Source organism: Tenebrio molitor, chromosome 4 (assembly GCF_963966145.1).
Source record: "Tenebrio molitor chromosome 4, icTenMoli1.1, whole genome shotgun sequence".
In the NCBI taxonomy this organism is placed as follows: domain Eukaryota; kingdom Metazoa; phylum Arthropoda; class Insecta; order Coleoptera; family Tenebrionidae; genus Tenebrio; species Tenebrio molitor.
In genome coordinates, this window is record NC_091049.1 from 18,365,737 (window position 1) to 18,382,339 (window position 16,603).

Here is a 16,603-nt window from a genome sequence, read left to right on the forward strand (position 1 = left end):
CGAGAAATCGTGCTCTAAAACTTTTAGAGAACGATTCCGTCAGTTTCTCTAAACGTCAACTTTGACAACGATTTTTAGTGCAAAAAGTGCCTACTTTTTACGCGATCGTAGATAAAAGTTATTAGTTTTGATCATGTTGCTGTTTTGATCTGTTCCGTAGCGATTTTTTGTTGATTTTTTTGAATTTTTGAAGTGAGTGCGTGTCTCAAGAATTTAGTACAGGGTCATTATAAATGGTTGTACCATCGTAGGTGGCTATGCGCTATGCTTTAGGTACGCCGCTACGCCCACTAGTTGTTACAAAAATTTATAATGACCACTTTAAGTGACATGACAAACATCAAAAATAATAGAGAGGTAATTTTTTTTCATGCATTAAATTAATATTAAATAATCTCTTGTTTTTGTTTAGCCATTTCCAAAAAAAGCCAGTAGCCAGCTTTTTTCGGAAATTCGAACATGTATTGTGGGTTGCACTTTTAATTCCGTCGGGCTCATTATACAACGTGATCAAGAATGACTGAGTCTGTTGGTAGCAATGAAAATTTGAATGATTTTGGTACCACTGTAATCTAAACGCATTTCCGGTTGTCAGCTTTGACAGAGTTTATAGGAGAATTTGACGTTTACCATCAAAGGGTCATTTTTGTAATAGCATAAACATACCCGACATAACCAATTTTTTTTTAAATGTCGTGTCAAGTTAAAACATCCGGTCAGTGCCAATTACGAAACAGAAAAACACCAATATTTTTCAATTGTTTCATTGCCAACAGACTCAGTCATTGTTGATCACGCTGTATTTATCACTCGTGAAATACCCTGTATTCATAAAACCTAATAAATTACTCCTACTATAGGTACTGAAGTTTTCTTTCGTCTTTCCGAAGTGCAAACATGCAGAATAATAATAAAACATCACTCACATGTAAACCTGCTCTTTCCATTTTTTTAAATTTCGCACCGGATCTATTTGTTGTAGCGTAGGGTGAACATTTTTAGTAACATTTATGTCAAGCAATCTATGAGTGGACAGAGTATAGTTAATTTTTCAAATTAAATCCTGTTCACGTTGGATTGAACATCAGTGGTGCAAATCGCACACATTTGGGTCAGTCATTTGCACCACAACTGTTCTTCCCAACGTGAACAGGTATTAAACTAAAGTAACTCAGTTGATATCCTTTCAAATCCCTTGCGAAAATCCAAATTTGTATGTAAGCATTGCAACAATTTATTCATGCACATCCACAACCAACTTGCTCAGACAAAACTAATTCAATAGTTCATAATGAATTTAATGTCAGTTTCAACATTATATACTTTTGCACAACATGTGGAATCATAAAAACAGTTATAAAATCAACAGTATAAACTTAAGCAGAATATAAAAATATATCACTTATAAAATACACAACTATTCTCCCCTATACTTGACAATATTATTTTCAGTCTCATATACTTCAACTTCATAAAGCAGATCAGGTTTGTTCATGACTTTCTTCATTTCAGTCCAAATAAATACTGTCAAATTCTCTGTTGTGCTGGGTCGAGACTTAAAATATTCGACATCTTTGTCTAAGTTTTTATGGTCCATTGGTTTCATTATGGCTTGTTCCATGTATTTCTTTAACAGAGTCATATTCAAAATCATTCCTGTCTTTGGATCAATTTCCCCAAATAGGGTGACTTTTACTGAAAACATTTAAGGCTAAGTCACAAAGTTAAATCACTATGAATTGAAAATTTGAAAAATAATATTATAGTTTACAATGTCTTAACTTCATGTTTTCAAGTTTTTGGCAAACTACTGGTTTTCAAAATGTTCATCACATATTTAAAGAATACACACCGATATAATTATGACCATGTCCATTCACGTGATTGCATTTACCAAACACTTCCACATTTTCTGCTTCGCTTAAGTGGGGACTGCAATTTTAATATTAATTTCTATTGAGTTATTCAGGTTTTGTCTTACCTGTGCAAGCGATGACATGCTGAAAACGTGATTCTTCTAGTTTGATAAGCTTTGGGATTTTTGTTGTCACCCATTCTGAATATGTTGTTGGTTATGTTTCGTTTGTCTCAATTCTCATATCTCAGATCTTCCGGTGAAAGTTAAATGGTAAATTATTTCGTCATTGGCAGAAATCCTGATCGTTTGAAAATATCATCCACTTCATAACTCTGGGGAATTGAAGGTTGCCTATGTAGCACCACTATGAAATTATTTTTGTATATTCAGTCCAGCGCATGGTCCAGCGAGAGATTGGGAGATTTTAAATTATAGATTTCTTTCTAACAGAGCTTGTAACGTTCTTAGAACCCAACACTACAAAATGCACTAGAATACATTTCATAAAGTTGACTCAAATTGCAAAAAACCACTTGTCATTTGCAACAGCATTTTTTCAATATTTTTGAACCAAATAAAGGCACAAAGAGACCAGAAAATCATAATTTGGATTGAATATTTTCCATATTAGTACAGTTTTAAAGTAATTTCAAATGACTAATGCCATAAAAATGTTGTTGCAAAGGCTTAGTGGTTTTTTGCTACTTGGGTCAACTTAGAGGTCTTTCAATCACTCATGGGTTGTGAGCAGAGCCATCTCTACTTAGTAAGTAAGTAGAGATGGCTGTGGTTGTGAGTCATACTGCGCAAACGACGAACATCGGTTTCAAGTAAGCGCTACAAACCAACCGGAAAACATCTCATTCGTAGAACCTTTATTACATCTGAAGTGACAAATCTGCAGCATTTTCATTTTTCACAGCTGGCTTGATCATTAACGAACCATTGTCTTGTGTCATTATGAAATTGTAATTTTGAAATTTAACGCGTGGCTAAAATAGTCGACGTTTTCAGTTTTCATTTACCAATTCTTCACTGGTTTATCACTCCGCCTTCGCGCAGATATTTCCAAGGTCAAAACCCATGAGAGATTGAAAGACATCTACTGTGCTGTCCAAGGTCACTGCTGTCCTGCCTTTTAAAATTGCATGTTAGCATGTTACCAACTTCATAATAAAATCTCAGCCGACTCTAATTCCGAATTTATTTGAAGGCACGGTACTTTCTCTACGTAGAATTTAGTGATGTTTATGTCAACCAATCTCTCGCTGGACAAACTATAGAACATTCCCTCGGGCTTGTTATCACTCGTGAAATACTTTGTGTATAAAGGCGGCCTTACACCAAGGCATAGATTCACCAAAGCAACAATTGGCAACATGTAGCATGCTACAGTTTCTGGTAATGTTGCCCGGTCGCACAAACAAGCTTGCTGCGACTAAGTAGCATGCGACATACCACTTATTTTATATAAGTGCAATATTTATATTTAAAATGTCGGATGCAATAATTGCAGCTGCGGCATATTTCGTTTTGATCCAACAAATAAAAAAAAACCAAAAAAGACGAAGGTGGTGGAACAGACAATTGCTTGCACAACGAAACTTATCTCAAGAAAGATTTTGATGACGGAGCCCTTTTTAAAATATTACATTAATAAGTTTAACTGACTTCCATTATTTGTTAAAAAAAACATGATGAAATTATGTCCTAAGGTTTTTTATTTTCTTTTTTAAATTAACAATGCCATATTTCTCACTTAAGGTTTTAAAAATATCTAATTTTTTCCTGTTATTCTTGAAATCTCTTAATTTGTGATTCCAAAGTACATATTTCGTTATTCCTGTAATCCTCAATAAACATTACAGTTTTTTTATTTGACCATTCCATCAGTAATCACTAAATATTCAAAGCAAATATTTGAAGTCTCACGAATAATGTTGCTTACTTTTCCACTTGTTGTGGACCGACATGCTACAGGCTGCAACAGGCAAATTTTGTAGCATGGTCGCACGCTACAGTGGCAACACTTGCAACATGTTGTATGCGACTACAAGTACCTAATTATTGATATCGCAACAAAATTCGGCAACGCAAAATTGCGGTTTTCCCACCTTGATGGTGCTCAACTCTGTTTGGTCAAGTTTAGGATGTCTTTTCTCGATTATCGCTTGAGATAGCACTTTCTTTCTTTAAAATTCAGATTATCACGTTTATTTACCCAAATACTCCTTCTTTTCTCTATGGAGCAGTTCTGGGACACCTGTATAAGAAAATTGTATCAAAGTAGGTACCATCGAATTACCAAAGATATCGAAACTAAATATGTAACTTAAAAATTAAACAGAAATAAAAGAATTCGGCTTCGTTTATGAAAAGAGTTTTAACTTCAAAATTATTATACAGTGAATTTTTTTATCGATGAACCATAGGGATTTACATGGTGTAAACTTTATTTCGTGTTAATGGTTTTTCTACTGGTAATTTCAAAAAGATTTTTCGTACACTGGTAGCTTACTTAATTTTCTACAGGTTCTGATGTTTTTTTTTCCAAGAAAACACACACTGTGGCCCCAAAAGGTGAATTTATACTGGACCATTGTTATTTATTATAATATTAATCATTTTATTAATTTTATTATTCGACCATTTTTGAGACCTATTAAGTTACTGTTTAGCGGCTTTTAGCAAACAATTTGAGCATTTAAAACAGCAAAATATTTGTCCACCTCTTTAGTTTAAAATTTACAATTTAGTTTCTAAATGTTTCATTAAATAATAGTTATTTACACAATTAGTGGGATAAAAGCAATATTACAGGATTCGAGTGTGAAGATTGCAGATGACGAGGGCGTTAGCCCGAGTTCATCTGTAATCACACGAGTTTCCTGTAATATGCTTTTGCCCACGTGTTATGTACTATTGGGGACACGGAAAACTGGGCAGATGTGTCATTCAGTTGTCAAAATTTCTAAACCATACCTTAGCTACTCATAAACAAGCTTAAATTAATTTGACAGTTTTTTTGAAAATGTCAATCATAATGACAGTAAAGGTGCATTTACATTGACACTTTTTGAAATGACAATAGCAGACTGCCCAGGATTCCATGTCCCTCATTGTACAAAATTTTATCTAAGACCGCCCCGAATTAAAAAAAAAGGTAAATCTTATTTATTTCCGCCAGTTTCATTACATCATTCAGTGGAATAATAACTTACTTATCCCATTGAGTGGGGTAATGAAGCTCACTTATCCCACTGAGTGGAGTAATGAAATGCGTCCGGTAATGAAGTTCCTTATTCCACTCAAATGAGTGGGATAAGTGTCATTTATCCCACAGGATTAGATAAAAGTGTTTTTCTGGGTGCGTTTTTTATCTTTCGAATTGGGAAATATTTTAATAATAGGGGTGAAAATGTTAGCCTACTAACTTTAATGAAATTTAAAAATGGGTTAAAATTATTAAATTATTAATGTAATGTAATAATATTTAAAAAAATTATCAGAACCTGTAGAAAATTAAGTAAGCTACCAGTGTACGAAAAATCATTTTGAAATTAGCAGTAAAAAAAACACTAACACGAAATAAAGTTTACAGCACGTAAATCCCTATGGTTCATCGATAAAAAATTCACTATACCTATATGTACATATCTTTCAGGAATTACCGGACTGTGCTTAAAAGTGTATATTTCTTAAGACACCAGATTTTTTATTAAGGTTTTGATTGGTATTGGAAACTGAACAAAAAATGATAAAGCAGAGATCTATAACATTGCAATTTTTTCAAAGGATCGAATAAATGTGTTAAAGATAGGTATGGCTGATTTTTAATGTTTTAAAACACAAGGGTAGGTACTTTTATTTTAAAAGATTAGTAAACTTAACCTGCTATTTTAATAATAGTAATCATATCTAACATAATTGTTTTTTATATTGTCAATATGGTAGTTATAATAAATTTTAATAGCTTATTTTGTGTGGTTTATAGTATATTGTCATTGTTTTAACATACTTCATGAAATCATTTTTTTTCTGGCATGTTCCACTTTTAGAAATAGGTACCATCGCGGTCAAAGAAAAGTGCGACAGTGTGTTACTGTAGACACTTCCAAAACACCACATTTTGATTGAGTTTTGGAAGTGTCTACAGTAACATACTGTCGCACTTTTCTTTGACCGCGATAGTAGGTACGGTCGGTGGACAAATAAAACTGGGACCATTGAATTGTCAGTATATTTGTCAATGTCTGTATAATATGTCATACCAAAGTTAACCTATTTGTGATAAAGCCGTAATTAAACGATGCAAATTTGTAAATTTTGACTAATGTGATTGTCATTTTTGTCCCAGTTTTATTTGTCCATCAACTGTATCTACATACTAACAGTTTCAGAACATCATTTATTTAAACCTTTGTTAAACATAGGTGTCCTGTGTTCCATTTAAATTATCCAAATATTTTTTCTTATTTTCAAATATATTTTTGTGCATGTATGTTTTTGCTACTTTATAATAACCCTGTATAATCTTCAACGTTCAGGCTGGTCAGCGAGATTTAAAACGTCAACGGTGAGCACGGAGCACGCGCACGCCGCTTGTTTGTTTATAAATCGATCCAACGATCATCGATCAATCAATATTATCCAGAGAGGTTGTTGTCGGTTGTGGGGCTCTTATTATCAAGGAGTAATTTCATGCACAACAGACACGATAGAGAAAAAAGTGCAAATCTTTTTTAAGGATAAGCTGAACTGTACCAAAAGATATGTTAGTTTCTTGGGTAAATCTCTACAATAATTCTTTGTTCACCCTCTTCAATATTTTCCCCTGATCTTTTTGTCGGTCGTCTACTGCCTTTTTTGCGCAGAACACTACCTGTTTCCAAAAACATGTTTACGCATTTGTAGACTTTCTGGACAAGTTGTCGGTTAAGTGTCTTGGAAGTTGAAATTCCTCAAAAACTCGAGGTGTCGAATAGGACCAAGCCTTTCTCCATTGCTGAAGAAAAACTGGACAATGAAAATTTGTTGCTCTAAAGTGAACATATTGTATTAGCAAATTTTAATAGTCAATAATTAATAATGACAATTACCATTGTAGTGACATTTGAATTAAATTTTTACGTGCTGCCAACTGAAGTGTATTAATCATGGCTATCTCGATTTTTTTTTATTTTCGATCGCACGGTATTACATTTTCTTAAATAGGTACACATAATTTCAAATAAGAAGAAAAAAAGACGAATGTAATACAAAATATCAGTTTGTCTATTAATGCCATATGAAGTTAAAAGATAATGACAGTTTTTACGACACTTAATTGAATCAGTTAAGTTATCAACCTTGAGAAATGAAGAGTTGCCTGTGTGAAGTAACAATTCATATCACTTGAGGACGATGTTAAAATGATTAATAAATTATTTCAAGGGCGCCAAAAATTAAATGGTGGGAAATTTCGTTATTATGATAATATAAATTTAATTAATAGAGTATATGTTTCAAGATTTAACGGTTCCAATTTTATTAAATATTTTGTAACCTAAGTTGCGCTTAACCTAGTCAAGGTGTTCATTCTTGTTGGATCATTTATTTGAATTCCAAGTAATTTTAAAACAATTTTTTAATAGCTAGAATATTTCTCTACTTATTTTGAGTTCTTCACAAAAGGGTCCATGAACAACAATATAAATAATACCACTGTTTATATCGAAGGATCAAATTAATTTGTAATCGAGTCATCGATGAATCCGAAATCGTATGTCGTTACCTGAACACCACGCTCCAATAAACATAGCGTGAAACATAGGTTAGGTATTGACAGTTGACATTTCGTGTAAACTGTTGCAACGGTGGTTAAAGTTACAACGAATTTAATTGTATACTCAGGATTAGGATCTGAAGAAAAATTAAAATTAACAACAAAATTAGATGTGAAACTGCAGTCTTTTTTGGAAATATGTGTTTAAAAACTACATTATCAAAAATCAATAAAATAAATAAGCGTATCAATCGCAAAAGACATTCGGATTCAAATCCATAGATGACTCGATTACAAATTAATTTGATCTCTCAATACTTATACATATGTATATTAACAAATTTCTTTAGAAAGCTTAATTCCCAATAAACAATATAAAAAATTGTTTGCTGACGAATTTTTTACTTTCTTAAACTAAACTGTTTTTTAATATACACGCCCATATATCTTTCACCACTAAACGTGTTTGGAATCAGAATAACATGATTACATCTATCAATTAAATATTAAATGTATAATTAAGAACGCGAAGTGAATAAATAGTTTTGTTGTGTTAATTTTTTAACTGTACCTACTGGTTTATTATTTTGTTAAAAAACATATAAGCATAAATCTGTTCCTACATATTTATATATAAATACATAATACACATATAGGTATTTAAATTGTGTAAATAATAACAGAATAGATTTTTTTTTTCAAAGTATTTATTTAATCTACACCGATTTAAACCTCGCCACCTACCTCGTTTTGAAACGTTTTAAAATTAAAATAAACAACAACAAAAAGTTTAATTGCACCTTTATAGCACTTCCTCCCCCCTCTTGCTTGGCTTGCACACAAACTGTTTTCAATTTTTGCCCCACATTTACCATTCGCTCGCCGTCCTCGAAACGGATAGCAAAGATCTGTACTTGAGGAGCGTTCGGCGATGTTTTGCGCGAAAATCGTACCGATCTCGATGAAAAACAGAAAATGTGAACGTAAAGTGAGTGGATTCTAGAGTGTCGTGTTTTGTGTTCCCGATTTATCTGTTTTTTTCTGTTGTCGTTACTGTCACATGCAACAATTCCGAATGGATAATTGGCGTTTTTGAAAGGTAAGACAAGGGTAAAACATCGAGTGTGAGGACTACGACTTTCGTTTTTTGATTTTTTCAAAACGATAAGGGGCTAGTCTGCAATAATATCCTAATCCAGCATTAATTGGATGATTTGTTGAGGTCAGTGTGATTAAGTAATCCGAATTAGTAAGTGCGGATGTCATTTGCTAATAATCGTGTTAAAATATTCGTTTGGTTTCAAAAATCAATATTCTTTTGCCATGGCCAAAAGCATTGTTGGTGTATCCTTGGCGATAGGTATGGTTGCCGGTTGCGACACAATAACAATGAAGCATTCATACTGTACAGTCGACATGCACTGGATAACTATTAACACTAATAAATTTATCAAATTCCTTTGTTTTATAAATATGTACAACATTTCTTGAAGTTTATGTTACAGCATACAAAGTGATTATTTTTGACACGCTTTTTGTTATTGCATGTTTATGTTAATCAATTTATATAGTAAATATTTTACAATCTGGACTACTGAAGATACCTTTTTTAAGTACGTCAAACAATTAAAATAAAATATGTTTGATTATTGGATTTTAGAATAAAGACATAAGAACATGTATGTTGATTGGGATTCGTTCTGCTTACTGTAAGATATTGATTTTGAAGAAAAGGGTATATCTTATAACGGGGAAACATACTGTACCTAAACATAATTAGGGTATTTAGGTATGAACAGTACAATTTACTTACTAATTTCTTGGAAAATATACATGTTCAATAATTTATTAAATTTGGATTTTTTAAATTTTGCCCAGTTTAACCATGTATCAAGAATTATTTTTCTGAAGTATCATTCAAACAAATAAATGTGACATTTACTATGTATTCTCGCATAGTACAAAGTGTCTATAAAAGAACGTAGGTATATCAAGAGTCCTGTGGAATTCAAATATATTTTATTTTTGCCGCTGTGTAGCATATTGTGGCATCAAATAGAAAAACACAGGTTATGTAAATCCATTAATGACATGTTTGTAATGAAGACTGTTGTGAGACGAAATAGTAGTTTATTTGACGAGTTTGTGTGTAAATTGGGCCTTTTTTGGCACGAGTGGCAAAAAAGGCCCAATTTACACACGATCGAGTTGAATACAACGTTTTTTTGTTCGACGAGCCCCTTAAAGGCTCCCAATCGCTTAAAACCTTTAAAATTAGCTTGACGTTTCGTTTTGACAAGTTGTGACATTTATCAAAATCCGTTCACATAGGAGAAAATTCTCAAATTCTGACAGTGTCGAACAAAAAAATAATTAAAACAGAGAAGAACTGAATAAAACCACAAGCAAAACAAATAAGACGTCGAACTCACAACTGACAAGATTTAACGACTCGACATAGTGCGACACAATAAAATTATAGAGCTGCACAATTCTACAGGACTCTTGATATACGTTCTTTTATAGACCTTTTGTATAAAAAGGAGAAAATTATTTCATTTCATCGTGACTTATTGAAAGTTATTATATTTTTTGAGAATAGTTTTTAGGATTATCACTTGAAAAATAATTTGAATTCAGAAAGTACTTTAATACACCGTTCTAAAAAAATGCTACTGAGTGGTATACACTTACGCAGAGTACTTATTATTGAAGTCGAAATAGTAATTTTATAAAGTAGGTACTTTCTCAGAAAATCATCAGTACTACTCGTACTTTAGATGGTACCGAAAAGATTACTTAATGAGTCGGCAGAGACTGCCATAAGGGGCGAATGATTTTCATTTCATGTTCAATAAAACTTTTTTTAAAACTGAACAATGACAAATTTTGAAAACTCGAGGATCCTTCTAAAAAAGAAATGTTTCTAATGACTCTTATTTTCAGCTGTTTGCTCTTAGTAAATAATTAATAGCCTGCAATAATAATAAGCAAGTGTTTACCTTGATTTTCTCTTTATACTTTTCGCCTGTGACTCTCGATCATTGTTTGTCGAACCCCTCTAAGGAGTCTAGAGATATTGCAAATTTTAAAATATATAAAATAAACTTCAAAAATGACCACGGTAATGGGTTTCATATGTATACTTCATATATTGGGTGTTCGTTTAAATTTCTCCTCAAAGTTGACGCTGAAGACTCGATTGTGAACGCACCACTCGTCAGTCTGCAGAGTGAAAACACAAACAACACAAAAAGTGAGGTTAGATTTAAACAGCTGATCCGCGATCTGTAGTCCATGGCGCGCTCACAATCGACTCTTCAACGCCAACTTTGAGGAGAAATTTAAAAACCGCACGATAGTATTTAAGCAGATGATGATGCATGTAACAGATATTTTAAGTCAATATTTTCAGTTTCTCAATGTAAAGTATTTTGTAGCGAATATTAAAAGGACCATGAGCAAAAATTAAGCTAATCAATGTTTTCGTATCCCACCTCCACCCGGCGGCACGGCAATGTTGCCGGAGTACATACACTATTACGGATATTACTATCAAGTAATAGTGCAGTACTTATCAACATAATTACCGGCGTCTCGCCTCCGCATTTTGACTTTGTTGTGTATTATGTTCTGTGTCAATGTTAAGGAACTTCCTCACGATGTGTCATGAGTATAATAATATACCTTTTTGAATTTCAACTACCAATGTGTTATCTAAATCCAGAATTTTTAAATTTTCAAAAAGAGATTGCGGTACTATTCCCGTTGCTGAAATTACAAGTGGTAAAATCGAAATTTTTTCTAAACACCAAAGATTTCTCATAGCAACGGAGAGTTCTAAATATTTATTAATTTTTGTGTTATATGTCTGTGTTATATTAGTGACCAAGTATTTTTATATTCTTTATCATTGGGAAGTAAAAAAAATATTACTGTACCAAGATCGGTACCGCAAACCCTTTTAAAATAAAGTACAACAGATGAACAGGTCTTTGTAGTGGACATTACTATTATTGAAATAACTAAAACGGAATAATTATGCTAAGCCTGATATTTTACATTTTTAGATTAAAGTTTACTTTTTAACGTTGAACGGTCATCTTGCTATTTTCGGTTTTGTCATCTGTCATGCGTGCACATGGGCGACTCGTGTTTTACCACAGTGTTAAATATTGGGTAATAATTTCGTTATTTCGCTTTTTAGAAACTTTTTTAATAGGGATCATTTAATTATTAAATATTTCGTGTCATTATTGATAAATAAATCGTGAGAAATACTTCAAATGAAAACGTAAAGTATTAATTTTTGAAAAAAACGCAGAAACACGTCAAACAACTTTTAGAGTATTGTTTAATTTATTTATTAGTTATTATTAAAATTAAGTTTATTTCGTTCTTTATAAATTTGCTTATTTTTTTTATGTAATCCCTACTTAAACTAGATTTTTATAATCCAGAAAAATAAACTCTATCAAATAATCTAATCGAAATCGTAGCTTCCCATTTGAAAAAAAAAAATTAATGACGTCATAACTTTGACAGATTTGAACCATTTTTTTTTCTATATAGGTTAAAAGACGGAGAATTTAAAAAACTGTTTGACGTGTTTTTGCATTTTTTTCAAAAATTAATACTGTGCGTTTTATGAATTTTGTGCGTCATTTTATCATAATCCTGTATATAAATTATTATGTAGTTCCGTATTTTGTAGCTCATTAATATAATGTAAATTATTTCAATTGTTGTGATAATGGACGTAAACAGAGTTGTACTCGTACTTAAAACATTAAAAATATGGCTGACAAAACTGGAATGAGTAATAAGCAGTAAATATTTTCATTTAGAGAAGATTTGTAAATTTCCTATTTGTCATTTGCTTTTTTGTATTCGAGAATTTAATACATTTTAGAAAATTTGTCTTCAAGTCATAAATTAGTTTTTTGAAGGCTTGGTGAAAGATAAAATTTATTTTGATGTGTGAAGGAATGATTTAATAAGCTTTTACATTCTAAATACTTTCATACCTTAAGTTTTATGAGAATTTTGGAAAAAATATATATTTCCATAAAAGTGGTGTTAGTGTATGTTTGATAATACTGAGTGATGGTGTTATCAATACAGTTATAATTCATTTTAAGTAATGCTAGTATGTCACGTAAACTAAGTTAATGTAATAAATCTTTCTCACAAAGTACCCACATAATTAACTAAGCAATAAAATAATGGTGTTAACTACTTGAAATTAAAATAGAATGCCTTTACTGTATTTGCAATATGCTCAGAGAAAATGCTTACAATATTTAGCATCCCTCTTTTGGTACGGCCATCAAATTAGTTCCTTCAGAAATTCCATAAATCAATTTATATTATCATGGTAATGACATTGGTCTATATGCTTTTTGACGAAATAAAATGAAAGTTTCATTAAAAAATCATAGTTTTATTAGGTAGAAATTCTTTTGAAATACAGTTAACACTCAAAGAACTTTCAATGTCAACAACCATTTATCGATTTCTCATTTTTTCCAATCGTGTTATTCAAATTCTTTTATTACTTTTACCGTTACAGTAAAGGTCACATTTTCATGCAATTTCCTCGAGAACATGTCGCAACGCATCTCTGAACGGAGCCAATTACAATTCGTTCCGCTTTTCTGATGCACATGATGACAAATTGGTTGGCTTGTCGTTTCGAAAGATCGATCACATTTTGGTACCAGCAGTACGTCTTCATTATTTTGGTCGTTGGTTGTTGTAGTGGCGAAATTTGGGCGCTTACTCACCAATTATTAACTCGATAATCTAATTAAGATCTAAATGGTATGGCTATATTATTAGAAAACACGATGTTTATGGTATGGTTGTAATGATATACTGTTATTATCAACCCACGCCAGAATTTTACAAGTGTTATTCAGATAAATCAGAACCTGTGGAATCGTATTGTTTACCTCAAAACCCAGGTGAGGTCGTTGTCGCTTTTGCCCACGTAAGTGCTCGTTACTAAATGGTGTATTCAAACACCGTACGAAAATCCATTAACGACATACCAGACACCCACATTATCATAATTTTGACTTGTTTAAAATTTCAAATTGTGAATGCATCTGTTTGATTTGGAATGTTGGAAACTGGATAAATTAATTTTAAAAGCGGAATAAATCGTAATTCAGAAAAGGAAGTCATTTACGAAATTCACGAGTGACAACGAAAGAATGAATTTTTCGTTTTGAAATTATTTTTATTTTTCTATCAAATTCCGCAGAGAATCTACAGTGGATAATTTTAATTTTAATAGGATTATTTTTAAACAACAAAATTTCAAGAAGTCAAGTTTAAAATTATTAATTACATATTTGTAAATGCTTTATTTGCTATCCGGACTTTCGGATTCCTGATTACAAGCATAAAAATACGATTCCAAAAATTAACATTTTTTCCCTATTCCCCACTCCTTTCTTTTCCTATCCTTTTCCTCCTCTTCTATATCTCTTTCATCCATCTTATCTCCCTCCCGTATTCATTCCGTATTTTTTCCCGTTCCTTTCTCTCCCTCTCTCTCATTTCGCTACATCCTCTCCACATGTGCTCAATTGTCTCTCTCTCCTCATAGCACATTCTGCACCTTCTTCCTCTCATTCCATCCTATTTTCTCTCTCTTCGTTCCCACATCTAAATCTCGCCATCATGTTACTTTCTTTTGCAATCTCTTTCCCCAGGTACTCCGGAATTTCTTCTGTCATACACTTCTCGTACTTCCTATTGTATCTCTTTGATTTTTTCCCTTCTTTCTTGCTTGTCTGTGTCTTTGTCCCTTTCACTCAGCTCTACATTCATCCATCTTCCTTTTGCTCTTAATCTTTCCACTTCTTCACTGGCGTACTCGTTTCTCTGATAGTATTTCTCTCTCTCCTTCTCCGTGTTTTTTTGTTTTCTTTCAGGCATTCGGTTAGTATCCTGCACTCTTCCCGCTCTTGCCGCTCTATTTCCCGCTTTCACTCTCAGCCTATTCTTCTTACACTCTTCCCTCACTAGGTATCCTGACGTTTCTCTGTCCATTCCTTGCACCCCTCTCAAATATTTTTCTTGCACTCTCTCCACCTCCTCTCCCAGATCTCTCAGAACATCATCATTCTTCTCCTGAAATCACCTCCCTACTTTCTCTCTCCTATTCCCCAAACATATCCCACTAATTTTTTTGCTTTCCTCACTATCTCTCTAATATGTACCTTATCCGTGACTCTTTCACTAAATGTGTAACCCAAGTATTTGAACTCGTTTGTTTGTTCTATTTTTCTTCCTTCTCAGTTCCACTCATTCTCTTCACTCTTCCTCTTTCTCTCATTTTCGTCTTCTCAACATTCACTTCCAGCTTTTTTTCCTCACAATTGATCGGTAATTATTTAATATCATCAAAAATAGAAACGCTAGTATTGCTCAGATCTTTGTATTACCTGCTAGACCTTTCGTACCAAAAAATAATTTGGAAGACGCAAAATGTTGAATTTTTTGTTAGCTTAGTATACTTTGACAGATTAATTCAAGTAGAGTTAAGTATAACATCATTTTTAGTCGATTGTACCATAAAGTAGTATTTTTCGGTTTGAATATCTGGACGAAAATGTCAAAGCATTATTTTCCGTCCTAGGCCAAAAAATATTTTTCGTCCGCAATGTTGTTAAGCAATGAATAACGTTGAACAATCGATAACAGTTAAGTTGTCAATAACACCCTAGCAACGCTCAGGGTTGTTGAGGAAATTGTTAACAGCCCACATTTTTTCAAAATTATTATGGATCAAACATCACCTTGACAACGGAACGACTAAAATCGTTATTTGTGTGTCAAGGCCAAAAAGTGCCCGAGTCCGGGTTTTCTAGAGGAGGCGTAGCCGAGGCTTGAAAACAGGCGAGGGCAAAAGGCACTTTTTGGCAGAGGTGCACATTAAATTAAAATTTATTTTATATCTACTTTTTTCAAGTAGATAAATTCATGAATACATGTTAACATTTTTTTTTAATAGTATTTTCATAATTTATGGTGACAGGACAATTATTGCGATTATCATCTGCGATGTCCGGTGGTGTATTAGACATTTATTCACCACTTTCGCTGTTGCTATCGACTTTATGAACGTTAATTTTCTTATTATGCACCAAATAAGCACCAGAAACGATACAACAGTTTTTCGGGCAAATAAAATACTTTGATTAAACTTAACTGTTAAATACTCATTTGTTTTCAGTCGGTTTACTCGATTTTGTCGGTTTCGTTCTTAATCTACTAAACAGACGAACAGATTGCGCCACGTTCAGCATCCGCAAAGTGCGTACGAAAAAGTGCGTCCGAAAAAGAGTTACTTTTCGTCCGCTTGGGAGTACGTAAAATTCCTTTTTCATTAAGGGTGCCTAAAAATAATGTATGATACTGGACGAAAACAATATTTTTCACTCATTGCTGTTGCAAATTCGAGCAATTGTCTGAAATATTTTCTTTTTCGTCCTTATAACATAAATAACTATTTTAATTCATGTTTTAAACTATTAGGGTTACCTTTTATGAACCACAAATTCATAGGATAGGAAATAAGAAAAATCATTATCTGCTTTTCCAAATAGTTTCTGCGCCAAGATCTGTTCAATATCTGGAGCTAGCGAAAAGTGGGTTAGAATTTCGGCGCAAAGATAATTCCACCTGAGAAGTTTATGGATTATTTTACAAAAACGTAAAGATTTAACGTGGTTAATGACTATACCGTTGTCATAGTTTTCAACGTTACCGTATAATATACCTTTTTATCTGTTTCGAATTATGTCATTATGAACAGGTATGCATCATGAAAGCACAATGCACAACAGGACACAGAGCGGTTCCAATGTAAAAACAGCGGAAATACCACACTAATCAGCTAGAGAACCATAACTTCCTTACTTATTGTTACTGTCGCCAAAATTCATTGAACTTGATTATCTCAAAAG

General features: G+C 32.7%; 2 protein-coding genes across 2 annotated transcripts in view; one reads left to right on the top strand and one right to left on the bottom strand.

Moving 5' to 3' along the window:
• Positions 1-1,282: 1,282 nt before the first annotated feature.
• Positions 1,283-2,167, bottom strand: pr (6-pyruvoyl tetrahydrobiopterin synthase purple). The gene is made up of 3 exons (XM_069044336.1): positions 1,982-2,167; positions 1,853-1,932; positions 1,283-1,695 (listed from the first exon to the last, which is right to left on the bottom strand). The coding sequence occupies exons 1-3, from the start codon at positions 2,053-2,055 to the stop codon at positions 1,418-1,420; spliced, it is 432 nt and encodes a 143-aa protein (XP_068900437.1). The 5' UTR covers positions 2,056-2,167; the 3' UTR covers positions 1,283-1,417.
• A 6,312-nt stretch (positions 2,168-8,479) lies between these two features.
• LOC138128157 (uncharacterized) overlaps positions 8,480-16,603 on the top strand; it is a 46,668-nt gene continuing 38,544 nt past the window's right edge. Inside the window, exon 1 of the mRNA XM_069044335.1 lies at positions 8,480-8,721. The gene's annotated coding sequence lies outside the window, so the exon portion shown is untranslated. The remainder of the gene's footprint in view (positions 8,722-16,603) is intronic.

What these genes read in the sequence shown, in the direction of transcription:
- pr (XM_069044336.1), bottom strand. Translation starts at nt 2,055, where the DNA reads ATGGGTGACAACAAAAATCCCAAAGCTTATCAAACTAGAAGAATCACG. An exon ending in GCATGTCATCGCTTGCACAG is followed by an intron (nt 1,933 to 1,981) that starts GTAAGACAAAAC and finishes TTAAAATTGCAG; the next exon opens with TCCCCACTTAAGCGAAGCAG. An exon ending in ACATGGTCATAATTATATCG is followed by an intron (nt 1,696 to 1,852) that starts GTGTGTATTCTT and finishes AAATGTTTTCAG; the next exon opens with TAAAAGTCACCCTATTTGGG.